The sequence below is a fragment of the Oenanthe melanoleuca genome, chromosome 18, assembly GCF_029582105.1.
Source record: "Oenanthe melanoleuca isolate GR-GAL-2019-014 chromosome 18, OMel1.0, whole genome shotgun sequence".
NCBI lineage: Eukaryota > Metazoa > Chordata > Aves > Passeriformes > Muscicapidae > Oenanthe > Oenanthe melanoleuca.
The window spans coordinates 10,994,013-11,014,144 of record NC_079351.1 but is presented as its reverse complement, the minus strand read 5'-3'; the positions used below and the strand labels follow the sequence as shown (position 1 = coordinate 11,014,144).

The following is a 20,132-nucleotide window of genomic DNA, read 5'->3' as shown; positions in this document are numbered from 1 at the left end:
GCCAGCGGTGCCTTCTTCCCTAATTCCCTTGGGACTGGTGTTTCTCCCCTTTCTCCGCGGTATTTCTGTGACCCTCCAAACCAAGCAACACGAACCAAGTTGTGGATCCTGCACAATCCCTCGTCCTTCCCCTTCCCTCTGTCGTCGCATAGAAGCGACAGTTTGATCGCTGTCGCATTCCCGAGCCGGCCCTCCGGAGCTGAGAGAATTCGGAAATGGCCCGGGCTCGCTCCGCGGCTCACTGCCGACAAACCGCTGCAAAGGGATTTGGGGGCAGTGGGGCTGCTCCCCACAGCGCTCCGCACGGGCCACAGGTACGGAGAGTGCCTGTGCTGGGGAGCGCGGAGCTGATGGGGAGTGCGCCGCACCCGTGAGCGGCACAAGCGGCCCCGGTTCAGCCCGCCCGGAGCCCCGCGGTGCCCGGAGGCCCCGTCGGAGCGGAGAAACGCGGCAGCGACGCGGTGGTGCCGGACCGGGGCAGGGGAACCCGAGCGGGACCTCGCGGCGTCTCCTCGGTCCCTCCGCCCGGCTCCGGCCGCCGCTGCCCCCGCGCTTGCGGAGCGAGAGTTTGGGGGGTTTGAGGGGAGCAACCCGGGCCGCCCGCCGTGCCCGTGTTTAAAAGATCGCGGAGATATTTTCACACCTCAAACCGCCGCCCCCCTCTCCCCTCCAGCCCCCATCGCCTTGATTTAGCCCTTGGTAATTAATTTGGCATTTCAGAATAGCTACTGGGCTGGATAATGGCCTCATTCATCTCCCCAGCCTAATCTGAACAGAATCTGGAAGAAAAGCTTTCAGAAAGACAGAAACTGCCATTCGGCAACTGCTCAAAAGAACTGTCACTCCAGGGGAATAAATCGCTCCTGATTATTTCAACCCGGGTCTTCTCTGCTTTTCCAGCCGCTCGCGGTCCCGCCGGGGAACGGCCCCCCGAGAGCCGAGGAGGAGAAGAGCCGCTCGGGCTTTCCCCCTCCCTTCTCCAAGCCCGGGCGGTGCAGGGGGAGGTGGGCGAGGAGCAGCGCATTGTTCCCGGGGAGGAGGACGAGCTCCGGCACCCGAAGCTATTTGACTTTTAAAACAGGCTCCGGGCGCCGGGGCCGCCGTTCCCGCTGCCCCTGGTGCGGCTGAAATAAAGCCCTTCCCGGTTCTCCGTCCCCGGGCTTCTCCCGGGCCAAACCCGGGGGAACGGGGTTGCTCCGCTCTGCCCCGGCCCGGCTCAGCTCGGCCGTGCCCCGCCGCCGCTCAGCCCCTGGGCCCGCGCGTGGGCCGGCCGCGCTCCCGGGCAGCGACCGGGGAACCGGAGATGCTCCGGTGTGGTCCCAGCCGGGCTCCGTTCCTGGTGCAGGCTCGGGAGATGCTCCGGTGTGGTCCCAGCCGGGCTCCGTTCCCGGTGCAGGTTCGGGAGATGCTCCGGTGTGGTCCCAGCCGGGCTCCGTTCCCGGTGCAGGTACTGGAGATCCCACAGATGCACCGCTCCTGGTGTAGGCATTGGAGGTGCTCCGGTGCTGGTACCAGCATTGTTCCAGCCCCGGTGCAGGTACCGGAGATGCTTCGGCATCTCACCAGGCCTGACTTCGGCAAGGATCCGTCTTCCCGAGGGAGGACAGGGCCGGGGCTGGCTGGTGCTTTGTGACAGGAAAATCAAATCCGAAGTGGGGGGCGATCCGTGGAGGGCACGGCCTGGTGGCCCGAGCATCCCCCCGTTCCATCTTCCCGGGACGGCCGCAGGCCCCTGCCCCGGAACGGCCCAGTAGATTCGGTCCCCGCGGAGCTGCTTACATGTATTTAATAGCTCGAGGGCGAGGTAATTAGAGGAGAAAGCCTCAGTAAATCACGTTAATGACCGCAAGAGCCATTACAAACCCCGGGGGTTGTGAAACACCGAATAAACCCAGCGAGAAGGCAGGAGGGAGGCGAGAGCCGCAGCCCCGGGATCGCCGGCGGGCAGCGCGGAGCCCCGCGCTCGGCAGCGCTGGGAGGTTGTTAAATTAACACCCTGCTAATGGGATTATGCAGCACTCCCACCTTTGCGGGGGAGTTCCTCGGGGGCCAGTTTTCCTTAGATTTACCCCAGTTTTTGGTGTGAGGCAGTGAAGGACCCTGCTGACATTTCAGCCCTGCCCTGCTCACTGGGGACATTCCCGGGGCCGCGGCCAGGCCGGCGGGAGGGTCCAGGAGCGTCCGGAGCCAAACTCGCATCTTTCCCCGGAGTAACCTGGGTCCCGGCAGCAGCATCTGCGAGAGGGCTCCGCGTGTCCCTCCCGAGCACAGGAGCCGTCCCCTTGTCCCTCCGCAGTGCCGGCACGGCCCGGACACGGTGGTCATGGAACCCGTGGTGACAGCTGGTCCCGGACGTGCGTGGCCGAAGGAAAAGCGCCAGGCGAGTAAAGCGTGGGATCGCAAACGACGAGCGGAGATGCTCATGGCAGACACCTGGAGGGGTCTGTGGCCCCGAACTTGGGGCTCCGGGCTGGGGATTCCCATCCCCGTTGTCCGCACAGCCGCGCTGGGCCCGCCGCACGGGGCGGCGATGTCCCCTGGCCCCCACGGTCCGGGACAGCTCTAAATTACCCCCCTCCCTCCTTGAAGTGCCCTCCTAGAGCTGGATGGGAGCACACCCCCCCCCCCCCCCCACCAACCCAATTCTGCAAATAAGGCCCCGATTCAGGAGAGGGGTTACACTTTTCTCTGGGGCTGGAGTATCCTGGGACTGTCCGTGAGCGTCCCGGGTGTGCCGGGCTGCGGCCGAGTCCCTGGGGGGCTCGGGTGGGACCAGAGGGACCTGACCCCCCCAGTCCCGGGCCGGCCTCACCCCCATCCGCACACACCCCCCCTCTTCCTTCCGGAGGGCGCCGGGAGCGGGACGGAGGGGCTGCTTCTCGGGGAAGACTTAACAAATCCCGGGAGCGGCGGGGCTGGGGGGGCGGCTGGGGGGGTCCAGAGGGACCGATGGGGGCAGGGAAGCTGCGGAGCCCCGCTGCCCTGCAGGGAAGGCGGTTGCATTGCCAAAGACGCCCCGCTGGGCTAGCAGGCCCGGGAGCAGATTAATCAGGCACTAATTCAATTTACAACAACCACTTTTATTCAGCTCGGTGGCAAGGAATTCAAAGCGGGAAGAGGGGCGGGCGGAGAGGAGGGGGCGGAGGCCGGCCTGGGGCTCGCCGCTGCCCGGGCAGCCCCCGTCCCCTCGGGCCGCCCCGCCAGGCTCTCCGGGGAGGGGACCGCGCCGCCGTGCCAGGACCCGGCCGCTTGAGTGACACGGCGTGGGCAGCGCTCCGAGAGAGGGCACCTCCGTTGGAAAAATAAAAGTGCCCTTTTAATCAAAGAGGGAGGGAAGGGGGGCGAGCAGGGCCGCGGGAGCCGAGGTAGGGAACTCCGTTCCCTCCCGGGACCGTCTATCCGGGATGTCGGTACCGTGCCCCCGGGCTGTGTCTCCGGCCGGGATCACATTGGGAGGAGCAGAGCAGCAGTGGATCGGGGGGAAGTGGCCTTCGGGGGCGGCCCCTCTGCACTAGGGGTCCGCTGGGTGGGTGGGAAGGGAAGCCCGGGGCTGGGCCACGGCCCGGTGCCGGATAAGTGCCGCCCTTTAGCCCCTTCCTCGCCTTAACGGGAGAGACGACAAACTGCAGAGCGAGGTGGGAGGCGCCGCGCAGCCCCTCGTGCCCTGTCTGTCCCGGGGCTGAGATAGAGAGACTGCCCCTCTTCACCGAGATCAGCCCCCTAAAACAACCTGCCGAGCGTCGTCGGGCCCTGTAGTTCTCGTGTCGTGACTTCCCCCCATTCAACTTCCCCAGCACCGGGTTTTCTGTCCCAGGGCGAAAGCCGCGGGAGCCCGCTCGGGCAGGTGCCCCCACTGATCCGGCTGAGGGGGCCAGTCCCTGTCTGGCCCGGTGGGGAGGGGCGGCCAGCAGGGATCAGGTGGGAGACATCCCCATCCTGATCCCCCCGGCGTCCCCACAGGTGGGCTTGGGGCTCCTCCCGGCCGCTTGCCCCCGTTCCCGCTCCACGCCCACGGGGCATCCCCGGCTCCCCCAGCCCCGTCGGGGGCACAGGGGCGCGGGGGGAGGACAAGGGCCCTTGCCCGGCTCCTCGGGGTGGCTCAGGAGCCCCGCGGCGGAGCTGGCGCCCCTCACCGCGGTGTCGAGGCGGGCTCCGTCCCACTCCCATCCCCCCCCCCGCCCTCCCCGAGGCCTGTGCGCGTCTCTGGCTGAGCCGCCAGTGGATGTCGTTGTTCTGTTCCTTGAGCGCGATGTCACTCCTTTAGCATGACCTCAAACGCGGCGGGGGCTGGGACCGCCAGTCATTCTCCGTGCGAGGGCCGGGGCGGGAGGCAGGCGGGACCCAGCCCCGCCGCCAGCCCCACTTTTGTGGTGCCGCCGCCGTCGCGGGCTCCCCTTTCTCCGCGGGGCTGGCCGCGGGGCGGGCGATGCTCCGGGCTCCCTGAGCCGCCGCACCGCGTCCCCGGCCGAGGTGCCCGGCGGAGCGGCGCGCTCGAGCGGCGGCTCCCCGCTCTGCCCCGTGTCCCCCTCCCCGCTGTCCCCGCGCCGCGCGGAGGTCGCGCAGGATGCCGCGGAGGGGAGCGGAGGCGCCGCTGGCCCTGCTGCTGGCGGCAGCGTGGCTGGCGCAGCCCCTGCGCGGCGGCTACCACGGCGTGAACATGTTCGCCGTGCAGACCGCCCAGCCCGACCCCTGCTACGACGAGCACGGGCTGCCCCGCCGCTGCATCCCCGACTTCGTCAACTCGGCCTTCGGGAAGGAGGTGAAGGTGTCCAGCACCTGCGGGAAGCCGCCGTCGCGGTACTGCGTGGTGACGGAGAAGGGCGAGGAGCAGGTCCGCACCTGCCACCTCTGCAACGCCTCCGACCCCAAGCGCGCCCACCCGCCCTCGTTCCTCACCGACCTCAACAACCCGCACAACCTGACCTGCTGGCAGTCCGACAGCTACGTCCAGTATCCCCACAACGTCACCCTCACACTCTCCCTCGGCAAGAAATTCGAGGTGACCTACGTCAGCCTGCAGTTCTGCTCGCCGCGCCCCGAGTCCATGGCCATCCACAAGTCCATGGACTACGGCAAGACCTGGGTGCCTTTCCAGTTCTACTCCACGCAGTGCCGCAAGATGTACAACAAGCCGAGCCGCGCCGCCATCACGAAGCAGAACGAGCAGGAGGCGGTGTGCACCGACTCGCACACCGACGTGCGGCCCCTCTCCGGCGGCCTCATCGCCTTCAGCACCCTGGACGGCCGCCCCACCGCCCACGACTTCGACAACTCGCCCGTGCTGCAGGACTGGGTGACGGCCACTGACATCAGGGTGACCTTCAGCCGCCTGCACACCTTCGGCGACGAGAGCGAGGACGACTCCGAGCTGGCCCGCGACTCCTACTTCTACGCCGTGTCCGACTTGCAGGTCGGCGGGCGCTGCAAGTGCAACGGGCACGCGTCGCGCTGCGTCCGGGACCGCGACGACAGCTTGGTGTGCGACTGCAAGCACAACACGGCCGGCCCCGAGTGCGACCGCTGCAAGCCCTTCCACTACGACCGGCCCTGGCAGCGAGCGACCGCCCGGGAGGCCAACGAGTGTGTGGGTGAGTCCCGGCCGCGGGCACGGACACTTGGCACGGGCGGGGAGCGGGACGGGGACGGGGCGCGGAGGTCCCCGGAGGGGAGGTAGAGGGAGGGCAGAGCGAAGGAGCCGCGGGGGACAGCAGCGAAAGGCACAGGGAAATCCAGGGAAGCGCCGAGCAGCGCGGGGACAACCGGGGCACGGGGAGCCGTTCGGGGACACTCAGGGAGATGGACAGGAGGAGGACTCTGAGGTACCGGAGAGCGTAGGGATGAGGACGGGACACCGAGGGACCTCGAAGCGCGGAGCAGGGATGTGAAGGCACTCGGGAGCGCAGGGGATGGGACACTGAGGCGCCCGGCAGCTCAAGGCAGGGGACACTGAGGTACTCAGGAGCCCGCTGGTGACAACATCGAGAGACCTCCAGATGCAAAATAGTGGGGACGGGGAAGCTGAGACCACCGAGCAGGGCACAGGAATTTGGGGCAGGGAATGCCGAAAGCCGCGGAGCATGGGACGGGGACACCGGAGGCACCCGGCGGAGCAGGATGGGCTTAGCGGGGGACTCCGATGGGCAGAGCAAGGGGAAGCTCGGAACCGCGAGGTAGGAAAAACCAAGGAGCTCAGGAGAGGGGATAAGGGGCCTTCAGAATTCCGGGAAAATGCCGTTCGTGTCCGGGAAAGAGCGGAGGGGCCCTGGCTGGCCGGGCAGTGTCTCCCATCCCCGGCAGGTCCCGGCCGGGGGGCCGCAGCCCACAGCCCGGCTCCGCTCCGGGGATCCTGGAGCTCGCCAGCAGCCCTGCTCTCTTCCCGGGAACACGGGCTCAGAGCCGCCGCAAAGCCCGAGAAGCGCCGCGTCCGGGCGGGACGGGAACGGGCTCTGGCCCTTTCCGGAGAGGGAAGGCAGCCGGGAGCAGGGCAGGGAAGCCCGGCAAAGCCCGTCGCTCCCGTCCCTGCATCCTCAGGAGGGGCGGGCGGGCCTGGGAGGCGGCGGCGGGGACTTGAACGAGCCCCAGGACCGACGAGAACCTGGCAGCAGCCGGTTCGTTCCATCTCGAGCGAGAAACACGCGCCGTGCTGGCTGCTCCCGGGTGGGGACGGAGAGTCCGTTGCCGCTGCCGAGGCGGATAAGGGTTAAGGGTTTCGGGAGTTCTTCCCCGTGAGTCCCCACACGTCCCGCCGAATGTTCCCTCCGATCTTCCACCCCCGCTTCCCAGCGGGATCCCCGCGCTGCCGCTCCTCTCCTCGCGGTTTAGGGGGCCGGTGCCCAGCCCGCGGGGACCCGGCTCCGGGACTGGGATGTCCCGGACCGGGCTCGGCTCCCGCGCCGGGATCCCCCGGCCCCGCGGAGCGCAGCCCCAGTCCCGCCGCCCGCCGCCGCCGCCGTCTTGTTTACACGGAAAACACGGCCCCGTCTTCCAAAATATTTGCAGCTCCTACGATAGGAAAAAAACCCTCTCCGAGCGGCCGGGGTTGGCCGTCTTTTTTTTTTTTTTTTTTTTTTAATTTTTCCTTTTTGGTATTTTTTTTTTTTTTTTGTGTGTGTGTTTTTTTGTTTGTTTTCTTTCCTTTCTTTTCATTTTTTATATTTTCCCCAAATCACAATCAGATGTGTCTCTTGCACAGAACGCAATTTCTTCGCCGGCGTCTTCACCAGGGAGGCACGGCCAAGCCGGGTTATCTGGCGGGGAGAGGGGCTCGCTCCCGCAGCTCGGTGGCACCGGGGCACCCGCGGTGACAGCTCCGGGGGCGGCCGCGGGGTCCCGGCAGTGTCGGGGCGATGCTCGGCCCCGCCGTGGAGCCGCGGATCCCGTCGGGACGGGGGAAGCGGCCGGGAGATGCGGGTGCCCCTCGCTGCCGGGGTCAGCTCCGGGTCCTGCTGCCCGGCAGCGCTCGGGGACGGAGCTCCGCGTCTCGCTTCCTTCCCAGCGCTGTCTCTTGCTCAGCAGCGAGGCCGGGGGGCAGGAGGGGTCCGGCTGTCCCAACCCCAGCCCCGCTCCCTGCCTGCAGAGTCACCGCTATCAGCGATGCTGTAAATTTTGGTGCGGTCTCGAGGTGCTATCGGATCCCCGGTCTGCAGGATCCTCAGCTGCTCCAGAAACGATTCTATTCAGTTATTGTGCTGGCTCAGTGCTCCTACCATCCTTCTCCCTTCCAATTTATTTCCAATAAAAGGGAAGCAAGTTCCCAGTTTCCAGTAAAATATGTCACTTTTATGCCAGGCTTTGCATTTCAGACCATGTGCAGTCCTAGCCGCGTCAGACTTCTGCAAACGAAAATCGCTCTGTTTTTTCCTTTTCCACCGGCTTTGCTCGGAAGTGAGTGTTTTGCAAGGATGAAGCTACCGTAAAACAATTTTCCGCAGCCCAGTCCTGCTGCTCCTTTCCTGGGGCTGCACCTATCAGTCTGTAAAACCAGCCACGGCCAAAAACCCGCGCTGCCCTGCCAAGCCCACACCGCCTGGAATAATCCCCCCAGATAAAGATCACAATAACCCCATTCAACTCCCACCCGCTCGCTCATGACCGTCGGCCCACCCTGGTTTCTCTCCCAAATCCCGAGAGAAAGTCAGGCCCCGGGTCAGCGGGGGCTGCGGAGCCGCCTGAGCCGGGCAGGGGCAGGGGACGAGCGGGGAGCTGCTGCTGCTGCTGCTGCCGCCGCACGCTGGAGGCTCCTTCCAGCTCTGCAGAGGGGATCGGAGCGCCCAGAGCGTCCTGAGCCGCCGTGCTGAGGGAAAGGTGAACCAGCCAAATCAGCCGAATTTGCATCAAGTGGCGGTGGGAGAACGGGTTGCATTTTTTTCACTGAATTTACTTTTTTCCTTTCTGGAAAATCGTTGAGGGTTTTACTTTTCTTTTCATCCAAGGAGAAAAATTATAGAATGTGTCTGCTTTGCTTAAAAATTTGGGTGTTTTCTTTGGTAAGCCCATTCCCCCTGCCAAAACTGAATCTTTGTTCCTATTCATGCTTACTTGGGGCTGAAAAAGAAATGCTCTGGAGTTTCTGACAGAAAGTCAAAATTTCCCATGGGAACGGTTTTTGCCAGCCAGATCGAATTTTTCTTCATAGCTCCTTGTGAGATCCCAGCACTGCACATGGAGAGGACAGGGCTTGTCCCAAGGAGACATTCTCCAGGGATCTGCTCCTGCAGAGCTTTTCACAGCTTCGGGTTCCCATCAGCTTTACCTGGCAAGTAGCTCACGCACGTAGAGCTTGGCCTTGCAGTCCGGCTTTGGCCGGGCGCCTGGGAGCTCCAGGGAGGACTCGGCTTGGAGAAGAGTTCGGAGGTCTGTTCTCCATCCTGCCTCTCTCCAGCGCCGCTGGGCTGGCTCTTTACTGAGCACTGGTCCAGCCCAAGCCCCCTTCTCCAGCCCAGTTTGTCCTGATGCAGCTTCCAGCTCCCCCGGGAGAAGAGATTGCAGCTGGGAAAGGTCTGAAGTAAAGTGCTGTCAGAGCTCAGCTGCTGGTGAGCTTGTGTGGGCACGGGAAAATGCAGGCAGGGTCTTTGATCAGATTTAACATCACTGAAATACAGCGGGCACCATTCCACATTTTCTCCAGAACCTCGGTTTTATTTAAGGTGCTGGGAATGAGCCCAGACAAGCATTCTCCCTTCAGTTTGCATAGAGGGCCTTCGCCTTGGATAAGGCACTACTGGACAAGCCCAGGTTGCATCCCGCTGACAGGCACTTGGAGAACTCCAGAGTCCTTTCCCAGGGCCGGCTCTGGATCTCCACAGCCTTTCCCTCACGGAGCCAGGAGATGCTCCCAGCACCTGCACATGTTCCTGACGTCAGCAGTGGCTGCAGGTGCTGGGCGCCGCTCGGATTTTGGCCTCTGTGCTGCCTTGAGAGCGTTTAACAAACCCGGGAGCGAGCGCGGGGAGAGAAAGGAAACACATTGTGTTCCCAGATAGGGGATTTGGCACAGGCAGCACGGGGAGCCTGGTGTTGGACAGGCTCTGCTCCGCTGCCGAAGGGTTCCCAGGCTGGGATGTGTCTCATGTCAGAGCAATTTCCGAGCAAGTTTCTTATTCAGCGGAAAGGAAACTTCACCTCAGACGAGGAGTTGACCAGGAACTCTGAGAGAAGCGCCCGCCAAACACTCCCAGTGAAAAACTTCCAGTCAAACCTGGGGCTTTATCACCTCCGTGGTGGTCCAGGGAGGCATTTGCAGGGCAGTGCTTGCTAAAATAGCAAATGGGGCCCCTCCACCCTCATCACAACCAGAGATCAAATCCTCCCACCCAGTCAGCTCCTCTCGCTCTGCTCCCACAGAGGGATGGGAGGGATTTCATGCCCCTTATTAAATTCAAGTGATCCCTTTTCCCCTGCATTTCCCCTTTACCTTCATCTCCACCTCAAAAGCCTTCCCAGTTGCCATCCTGTCTGTAACCATTTTCCCCAGGTTGGCACAGTGGGATGTTGGGGAGCCCCATGAGATGATTTCTTCCCATTCTTCTTGGCCTCCAAATGGAAGAAGGAGTCAAACTGGTGGTGACTTTGTCCCACTGGACAGTCCCTGCAGGGATTGCTTATGAGCCAGTGCCTGTCTGCAGGATCCAGGCAGAGCAGGGAGCCAGGGTGAGGCCTGGGCCACCAGGAGGTGACAATGGCTCACAGGGGCTGAGACACATCTGAGCAGGAAGGGCTGGGCTGATGGGAGATGTTCTTTCTGTCTTCTCCTCTCCCGGGGTGGTTCAGAGCTTTGCAGATGGTTTGTCCTGAGGGGGACAGAGGGACAGAGGTGCTGGCTGCAGCAGTGGCAAGGGGAAAATGGGTGGGACTGGCAGAGCTGGCAGGGACCTGGGCACGCAGGGGCACATCCACGGCACCCTCTGCCCCTTCAGTTCCACGGTGGGATGGGAGGCTGACAGAGGAATAAAGTGATTTTGCAAAATGCCTCTGTGAGGGGAAAAGGAGTCCGAGTGTCCCCATGTTCATCCTACTCACGGCCACGTCTGTTCCAGAGGGATGGGGAAGGTTGCAAGCATCCATCCCTTCTTGCTTGGAGTAACAGCCACATTTCCAACCCGAGCAGAGAGGCTCTGAGCAGGATCCCCAGGCTGCTCCCACAGGATCCCCAGGGTCCCACAGAGGATCCCCAGGGTGCCATAGAGGATCCCCAGGGTGCCAGAGCAGGATCCCTGCAGTGTAACATCCTTTGTCCACCCGAGGCAGGTGCTGGTGCCCGGATCTGGCAGCACAGCACAACTCTGCCTGTGGCTGCATCCAGCCAGGGATCTCAGGTGGATTTTGGAGCTGCTCTGTGGTGGTGCTGCCCGTTACCTTCTGATAATAACAGGAATGCTCAGATTTTGTGATATCCAGGTTTGTCTTGGGCCTCAATTTCCCCATTTATAGGGAGCAAAGGGGGGCTTTGTAAAGTCCTTTGGATTTGGGTTGAGAAAGGCACGAAGCATTACTGCAGCATCCTTGTACTCAGGAAACTGCAACCTGGGGCAGCTTCACCAGCAACTGGAGCAGATTCTGCGAGGGCTGGGCTTCTCCTGGCTCCATGTGCCATCCACCGAGCCACAGGTCCTTCCCAGCCCCTCCTGGTGCAGCTCCCAGCGGATTGTGCTGCATGGGGAAGCACATGAGCAGGGCTAACTGTATTGCTGAGCAGATGGGTGCTGTAGCCATAGAAATTTGGGCCCATGAGCTGCTGAGGCTCCCATTGTAGCCTCCCAGGGGAGCCTCGCATGGGCAGAGCTTTCTCACAGGCTTTTATTCTCAGGAAGCTTAAAGTTAAACTGATTTCCAACAGAAAGGTTTTTACACCAACAAACAAACAAACAAAAAAGCGCAGTTAAGGCTAAAACAAAACCAGGCTTGGCACTCCGGGTTGGACACTTGCCTTCCCTTGAGCTTGTCCACAGCTAATCTCTGCCCTCCTCTTTCTGGGCCAAATCATGTCATCCTTATTCAGCCTCTGCTGTCCTCGCCTCGCAAACTCCCTGTGCCTGCCCGGGGGGACGTGCTGCCTCTCCAGGGATGGAGCAAAAACCACCCGAGGCATCTGGAATTATACTGCCTGTAACAGCACTCCCAGGATTCTGGGATTTCCATCTGGCCTGTGAAGTGGGAGCAGTTGGGCACATGAATTTGTCTCTGTATTCTTAATTTATCTCCCCTTCATCCTCAGGGATGGAGATGGATTTTTGTGACCACGGAGGATTCATGCCTTTTTGGACTTAGATCTCTCCTGCCTTCCTTTTGTGACACTCAGCTTTTTAGTAGTGGTTTTGGAGGCTCTTGTGCTTTTTATAGGACTTCAGGGGTTCTTTCCAGGGAGTTCCTGGTGTTTCTTATTAAATTTAGGTGATTTCTTTTCTCTACCCTGATTGATCATCTCTACCTCAAAAGCCTTTACAGTTTCCATCCTGTCTATTACCTTTCTGTGGTTGGGCTGTGCAAGCAGAGCTTTATTGAGGAATTTCTGGAGGATTTCAGGGTGCTGTGTTGAGTTTTTGCCTCCACCAGTTTTGTCCTGAGGGACATCCTGGGCAAAGGAGATGGCTGGAACAGTCTGGCATAGCAGAGGCTGAAGATCATTTGGCCCCTTGTTGCTGTCAAGAAACAAAACCCCAAAGCAGCCCCAGAACCCATCAAATCCACATCCAGCCTTTCCTAGAGAGCGCTGGCACAGCTGCCTGGGGCACAGCACCCCATGGCAGGGCCGTGTCCCCAACACACGGGGGTTTACACAGCCTTGGGCTCACCAGGATGGTTTATTTGCAGCAGGTTCACGATCGCACTGAACAGACCCCGCCGTTTTTCAGGAGAGAAGGGAGAGGATTTGCTGCCAAGATCAGCCCGTGCAGAGGGCTCGGAGCCGGGCCGGGGCTCGGCGGTGGCACAGCCACATCTGCTCCGTCCCCAGGGTGCCTCTGGAGCAGCGGCTGCCGTTTGGCCTCTGCCGCTGCGATCAGCAGGAAACGTTTGCTTTGCATAAGCCGAGCTCCCGTCCCGAGCATCCCTGCCAGATCCCCGCTGCTTCCCGCACGGAGAGGGCACAGCGGGGCTGGCACGGCTCAGCCTGGCTCTGCAGCCCGGCGGGAGCGGGACAAGCTCCGTGTCTGAGCAGGGATCACAGCACGGGACAGGGACAGGGACGGGGACAGGGACAGGGACAGGGACAGGGACAGGGACAGGGACAGGGACAGGGACAGGGACGGGGACAGGGACGGGGACAGGGATGGGGACAGGGATGGGGACAGGGACAGGGACAGGGACAGGGACAGGGACAGGAGCAGGAGCAGGGACAGGGACAGGGACAGGGAGGGACAGGGACAGGGACAGGGACTGGGACAGGGACAGGGGCAGGGACAGGGACAGGGACGGGGACAGGGACGGGGACAGGGATGGGGACAGGGATGGGGACAGGGATGGGGACAGGGACAGGGACAGGGACTGGGACAGGGCAGGGGCAGGGACAGGGACAGGGACAGGCTGGATCCTCACCCGGGAAGATCCCGGCTCTGCCCGCGGCAGAGACTCATCCCCGCTGACCACGCTCCAAAGAGTCCGGAGAGCTGGGCTGGTGGCTGGAGTGACAGGCAGGCTTTTAAAAAGATATCTGTATAATGGAGTTCATTTATAAGGGGATTAGGATGCCCTGGGGACTGATAAGGAGACAGGGAGGCTTTTCCTGCTCTCAGCCGGGGCAGCCGTGGAGGCTCTTGGAGGGAGTGGAACAGCGACTCAGCCACTCTCGATCCACCCCAGGCAGAAGGGACCAGAGGCACGGAGGGGCTCAACCCCACACTGAGTGGGAGCCTGCTTTAGGCTCAGCAGAAAACAGGGAATTAATGGTGGGGAGGGAAAAATCCTGTCTTGGTTTGGGAGATACTAAAGAAACAGATTGTGAGCTGGGAGAGCAGGGGAATGGAAGAGACGCTCAGCGCTTCTGGGAGATGAATTTATGGAAGTATTTTGTACACCACTGGTTTTAGTGGAGACTGGAGTTTTTTTAAACTGATGGAGTGACGTGGGCAGAGAGATGATTTTGTTCTGGGGCTCAGCGGGCATGGGGGGCATCGAGAGCATAAACTGGGCACAGAACTGCTGCCCACAACAGGCACCTCGTGCCTTGCTGGGATTACAGGGGGTAGGGAAAGAGCTGGATTCATACCCCACACCCAGCTGTGAGACACGGGAGAAATCTTCCTGGGCAGAAGTTTCCGCAGGCAGAAATTTTCCTTTCCAACCTTTTCAAAATGTCTTGTGAGTGACGGGAGCGTTGGAAATTGTGTCTGCATCCTCTACCTGGACAGAGGGTTGGAGAGCAGGAATGGAGCAAACCTTTATTTCACTCTCTCCTGGAAGTACAGGGGTTTTCTAATTTTCACAGAAGGGCTGGGAAGGGACTGGCTTTGCCCAATGCCTGTTGTCACCCAGATTGTGGTTATTGATGGAAGGGATCCCCTGTTGGGCACCTGGGGATGCTGCACTGGGAATCACAGCCCTCAGCCGAGTTCCTGCTCCCCTGGGGATGGAGGGGCTGCTAATGGATGAACCCAGGAGTACTTGGCCATCTTCTGCCAAAAACAAGCAGCAAAAAGAGGTTGTGTGGGCAGGTGAGTGGAAATTCCAGTACATGTAGGGAGGAGCAGCCTTGGGAATCTCTGTTGGAGGATCAAAGCTTTTGCACCTCTGGTTTGGGGAGAGGATGGAGAGCCTAGGGCCCACACCCAGCACCCCCAGTTTCTCCTGGGAAGGAGCAAAAATGCCATGAAGGGCAGGAGCAGGGAGTGCAGTGCCACAGGCTGGGAGCAGCCCGGCTCTGTGGGGTTGTTTTACAGCAAATTTCTCCTTCTTGACATGCTGGGGTGGGAAACTCTCTCTGCCAGTGAGAAATAGGCACAGATTAGTTGATGGTGCCTCATGGAGTGCGGAGAGCACTCCCCAGTTTCTCGGAGCGGGAGGGACGTGAGGTGTCCTGCCCCTGTCCCAGGTGGGAATTGGAGGAGGAGCACGGGAGGAATGCTGCTGGCTCAGCAGGCCCTCGCTCCGGGCTCGCTGCCATTTCCGTGCTGGGTCTGTGCTCTCCCAGCTGCTCCCCCCAGATCCCATCCTCACAGCCTGTGTGCTCCAAGTTCAGGGCCCGGCATGGAAAGATGGATGAGGTGTCCACGTCATCTTCCCTGTGGTATTTCAGAGCCATCCATCACCCAGATCCCTGCCAGGCTGCACTGGGTGGATCACTGGGATCTCTGCTTTGTTTTGACCAGGGCAACCATTTTCATTGGAATTATCATTAATTATCCTATGGGAAAAATTAATGTCCCTTAATGGCAGCTCTGTGGGTATTTAGGGTGAAGGCTCAGGCAGTCAGACAAGAAGAAAGATGAAAAGAATGAGAAGAAAGTGGACAGCACATCTGATGGGAAAAGGGAATTTTAGCACGCACTGGGGATTGCCCCAGCACTTGTTCTCACAGCCCCAAAAGGACTTTCCTTCAGGGTCTAGAGTGTCACCTGGTCAGGATATGCTGTGGGGAGAGCTGAGCCCAGCATACAGGGAGGGGAGGAGAGGGGAGGGAGGGGCAGTGCAGGCAGGTGAGACCTCAGTCTCCCTGTTCACAGCCTCCTCTTCATGCAAAGCCTTCCCCGGAGGGCTGGCTCTGGCTCCTCCTGGCCCACTGGCTACCCCAGCAGGTAGCGAGGCACGAGCAAGAGCCTGTTCCAGCAGCAAAGCGAGCCCTGGGGAATGTGACAGAGGCATCAGGACACTGGAAATGGAACAGGGAAGAAGGAAGGAAAGGGATAGAAAGAGCCGCAGACAGGAGGAAAATGTCTGGGTTTAAAAATCGCAGTTTGTGGTGCACGAGGGCAGCCTGAAGAGCATCCTCGGGATGGGTGAAGCCGCTCCCTCCCGGCGCTGCCAAGAGCCTGTTGTTTTCCAGCCTCATCTGATAAGCGGCGCAGAACCAGCCCCGCGTTTTGCCTTTCTCTGTCGGTGCAGCTCGTCCCGAGCCGGGCTGGTTACTGGCTCATCCTCCCTCTTTTGCAAGAGGGAGTCAGTTCTGGTTAATGTTGGAGATCGGAACGTGATTACCGAAAGCCTCATGAAATTAAATCCCTTCTCTTCAAAGCGGCCGGGGAGGGAGGGGAGCGTCCCTCTGGCAGCGGCGGTGGCCGGGCGGATATTGAGAGCAGCCTGGTGGCCAGCGCTGCCCCGCGCACAATCGGGCTCTGACAGTGGGAAGGCAAATACAAACAGCAGCTTGTGTTTGCACACAAAGGCTCTGTGCCCCGCCATCCCCGGCCCCGGGCTTTACACCCTCGGCTCTCGGGCAAAAAGTCCTGGGAGGGTTGGAGGGAGGGAAACTCGGCTGAATATTTAGGGATGAATTGAGCTGTGCAAACACGCCTTTGGGAAGCCCGCGGTGCAGCGCCTTGGATCAGCTGCCCGCCGGGGCTGGAACGCAACCGCTGCGTTTGAAAGGGCGACTTTCACGCTGAAGCAAAACGGGACAAAGGAAGATAAATGAAACGGGCTCCCGGCAGGGTTTGGTTTGTTTGTTTTTGTAACTCGGCTAATATTCCCGCATTGTTCAGCCCAGCGGCCCAGTGTCTGTCCTTCACACGCTGCTCGTAAATCGGGGCTGGGCGGGTGGTGCAGGCAGCGGGCGGTGCGGGAGGGACGGGACCGGCGGGACAGGGACGGGATCAGCGGGACAGGGACGGGACCGGCGGGACAGGGATGGGACCAGCGGGACAGGGACGGGACCAGCGGGACAGGGATGGAACCAGCGGGACAGGGACGGGACCGGCGGGACAGGGATGGGATCAGCGGGACAGGGACAGGACCGGCGGGACAGGGATGGAACCAGCGGGACAGGGACGGGACCGGCGGGACAGGGACGGGATCAGCGGGACAGGGACGGGACCGGCGGGACAGGGATGGGACCAGCGGGACAGGGACGGGACCAGCGGGACAGGGATGGAACCAGCGGGACAGGGACGGGATCAGCGGGACAGGGACGGGACCGGCGGGACAGGGATGGGATCAGCGGGACAGGGACAGGACCGGCGGGACAGGGATGGGACCAGCGGGACAGGGACGGGACCAGCGGGACAGGGATGGAACCAGCGGGACAGGGACGGGATCAGCGGGATAGGGATGGGATCAGTGGGACAGGGATGGGACCAGCGGGACAGGGATGGAACCAGCGGGACAGGGACGGGATCAGCGGGATAGGGATGGGATCAGCGGGACAGGGATGGAACCAGCGGGACAGGGATGGGATCAGCGGGACAGGGATGGAACCAGCGGGACAGGGACGGGATCAGAGGGATAGGGATGGGATCAGCGGGACAGGGATGGGACCAGCGGGACAGGGATGGGACCGGCTGGACAGGGACGGGATCAGCAGGACAGGGACGAGATCAGCGGGACAGGGAAGCGATCAGCGGGACAAAGATGTGACCAGAGGGATTAAACCGGAGGAACAGGGACAGGGACAGGATGAGTGGGACAGGGACGGGGTGAGAGGCTCCAGCTCCGGCCCTGGGGACCAGGGATTGTCCTCTGCGGCTCTGTGGTGCCGGGAGATGGGAGCTCTGCGGCTGCGGGGCTGAGCTGGGCAGGTGTGAGCTGGAGCGGGGTGCTGAGCCCTGTTCGTTCCCAGCTGTTCCTGGATTCAGCCAGTGGCGGTTTTGGGCGCAGTTCAACATCTAACGGAGATGTGTCAAGGGGGTCCGTGCACCAGCGGAGCTCTGATACCAGTTCATTCTCCAGCTGAGCGTGGCATATCCTCATGATTTTTCACGGAGCTGGCAGAAAATCTGCCGAGATTTGTCCAAGTGGGGACATCCCAGAGCCAGGCAGAGTGGGGACATCCCAGGCAAGCCGTGGGTCCCAGCGCTGATGTGTCAGCCCTCTCCATCCCATCCCATCCCATCCCATCCCATCCCATCCCATCCCATCCCATCCCATCCCATCCCAGGACAAGGAACAGTGCTCATCCACACCGTGTCGTGTGCGTGCTTGGGGATGGATCCCTGGAGAGTGCAGAGCCTGCCCAGGGCTGATCCCGTGGGATGGATGTGTATTCGGGATCAGGGATTGCAGGCGCTCGTTTGATTGTAGGATTAGAAAATCCCCAGTGCAAGCCTCTTGAAAATTCCCTTTCCCTCCGGATTTTAAGCAAGCAGGTTTAACACCGCAACATTTTTCTAGTGTGAGCTGAGTAAGCAAAACTTAATAATCAGCTGCATAATAGTTCAGATCAAATCAAAGAGCAAGAGCTGCATCGCCTTTAAAACATTTGAATAACATTTAATATCCTCTGTAGCATTTACTTTTCACAAGCCTCTGCAAAACCACCAAATGTTCACAGAAATTTGGCAAACTGACTTCTGCACAAATCCAGCCCCCCAGATGAGCTGTTTGTTAGTCTCCACTTTGCAAATTTCACCCAATCAACAACAACAAAAAAATCCCAACAAAACTCCAGACAGCGCCTCACGTGCTGGGGGCGACCAAAGAAATCCCCTGATTTGGGTGACCAATGAATGTCCCCAGCAGTGAAAAGCGAACAATTTGTCGGCAGCCCCTGCACTTGAAAACGAATGATCCAAATTATTCAGCGAGTCTCCCTGGATAGTGAATCCATTGAAAGGGGATCGAGACACAGTCATAAATTATTCATTACCCAGAAGAGAATGAAATGCATATAATCATAACAATAATAATAACAACAATCGTTACATTAATAATAGCAACCAGAGCCCAGGCAGCTCTGCCCAGAGAACCAGGGAGCCATGAAACCTCCCAACCCCTATTTAGAGCAGCTGCGTTAAATAAAGGAATGTAAAGTGGTTTGACATTTGGAATAAATGTATTTATTGCCAATAATTGGACTCGCTTGCTTTGGTTGGGGGTGATGGACTTTGTGCTCGGGTCCTTGGCAGGCAGCAGCTCCATGAACTCCCACTCATCCCTGGTAATTGCTCCAGAGAATGGATTTCTCCGTGTCCTGGGCTGCTTTCAAGGAGCCTTTGGAAGTGGCTGCAGCGGAGGCATCTCCTGTCCCTCTGTCCCTGGAAAATTTATAGGGGTCCGTGGGCTGAAAGAGAAGTGGGGAGTGCTGGCCGACACATATCCCTGGGATCTGATTCTTCCTGGCGTGAATGGGACCTCGATTGCGGAGTCACCCGGCAGCCACTGAGCGGTGCGGGAGCTGAGGAGGGGCCGCAGCACTTGTCACCCAGCCCGCGAGTTTCCTGCTGCGGCTGGCACGCCTGGCCTTGGCCGGGAGAGCCCTCCGGGATCCGCCTCCGCTCGCTGCCTTTCAGCTCCCCGGCAGTTCTGCTGCCCTTGGGACCCGAGTTTTCCTTCGGGCATCTTTGACTTGGAAGCTCCTTCCAGCAGCCCCCCGGGGGGATTTTCTCCACGGGGAGCTCTCTGCTGGGCGATATTGAACATTCAAATACATTTCTATGCCTGCACCGTGGTGGAAGGAGCCCGGCTACCACTTCGGCATGCAAATGAATGGCCGTTCGCAGAGCAGGGGCTCAGCCGTGGCACTCGGCCATCTCCCAGGCATTTCCCACAGGTCGCCCCTTGGTCGCAAGGAGGGGTCGGAGGGGCCCGAGGGTCCTTTCTCCACCTGCTGCTCGCCGGGAGGAGAGGGGAGGGGTCCTGCCGTTCTCTGCATGCGGGGAAAAATGACGTTTTTAAAGCTGAGGATCAGCAGGTTGTGCCGGGAGAGGTAAAGCGTCAGCGCTGGGTGCTGCAGAGGCGGCTCAGCACCCCCAGGGCTGGGGTCGGCTGGGTCAGTGCTGCGGCAGAACCGGCCCGCGGGGCGCTTCGGACACCAGTGCTGAAACAGTGTCACAGAGAGGGTTCGTTTGTTTGGTGAATGAATGTGCAGTTCGGCTGAGCCTGCCCAGGTGGGGAAGCTGTGGCATGGTGAGGCAGAGCGAAGCAGGGCCCGGTGCTGAGCCCGGTGCCATCAGCTGGGCTTGGGGACACCGGGACACGCGGGGCCCCTCCCCGTGGCACGGCAGGAGGGCTGAGCCCGCAGAGCCTCTGCTGCCCGGCAGCTGCAAGGCAGGGAGCAGAAGAAAGAGTTCCTGCTGGCATTTTTGTTGGAAGTCGCCTGAGTATTAAGTGGAACACGGTTTTCATTACCAGCTCCATTTTGGTGCAATAAATCACGAACTAGAAACACACTTCTGGCCTGGATTCTGCCGTCAGTTCTGAGTGGCAGTAACCAGAGGCAAAATCCAGCCTCTGCTTCAGCGTTGCAGCCCATATGGTCACCTTTTGGAATTCATTTCTTCTGGTAATTTCTGTGTAATTAGACAGAACTGAAGGCTGCTTCCTCTCCTGGGCAATTAATGGTGCTGATCTCATGCCAAAGGTGCACTTTGGAGCACACAAACCTGTGAAGAGAGACAAGCTCAGCCTCCAGGTAACAATCTGGACCCTTAGCAAGGGGACCCTGGACACCCCCAGGGCCCTGGGAGGAGATGGGGCCACCAAGCAGCAACTGAGCACACAGCAAGCCCTTGCTGCTGGGCTGTAAAGAGAACACGGAGTGTTTGTGCAAG

General features: G+C 60.6%; 1 protein-coding gene across 1 annotated transcript in view; it reads left to right on the top strand.

Annotated features, from left to right (window-relative positions):
• Positions 1-3,080: 3,080 nt before the first annotated feature.
• Positions 3,081-20,132, top strand: part of NTN1 (netrin 1) — an 89,805-nt gene continuing 72,753 nt past the window's right edge. Inside the window, exon 1 of the mRNA XM_056506131.1 lies at positions 3,081-5,588. Coding sequence (XP_056362106.1) covers positions 4,565-5,588 — 1,024 coding nt within the window. The 5' untranslated portion in view covers positions 3,081-4,564. The remainder of the gene's footprint in view (positions 5,589-20,132) is intronic.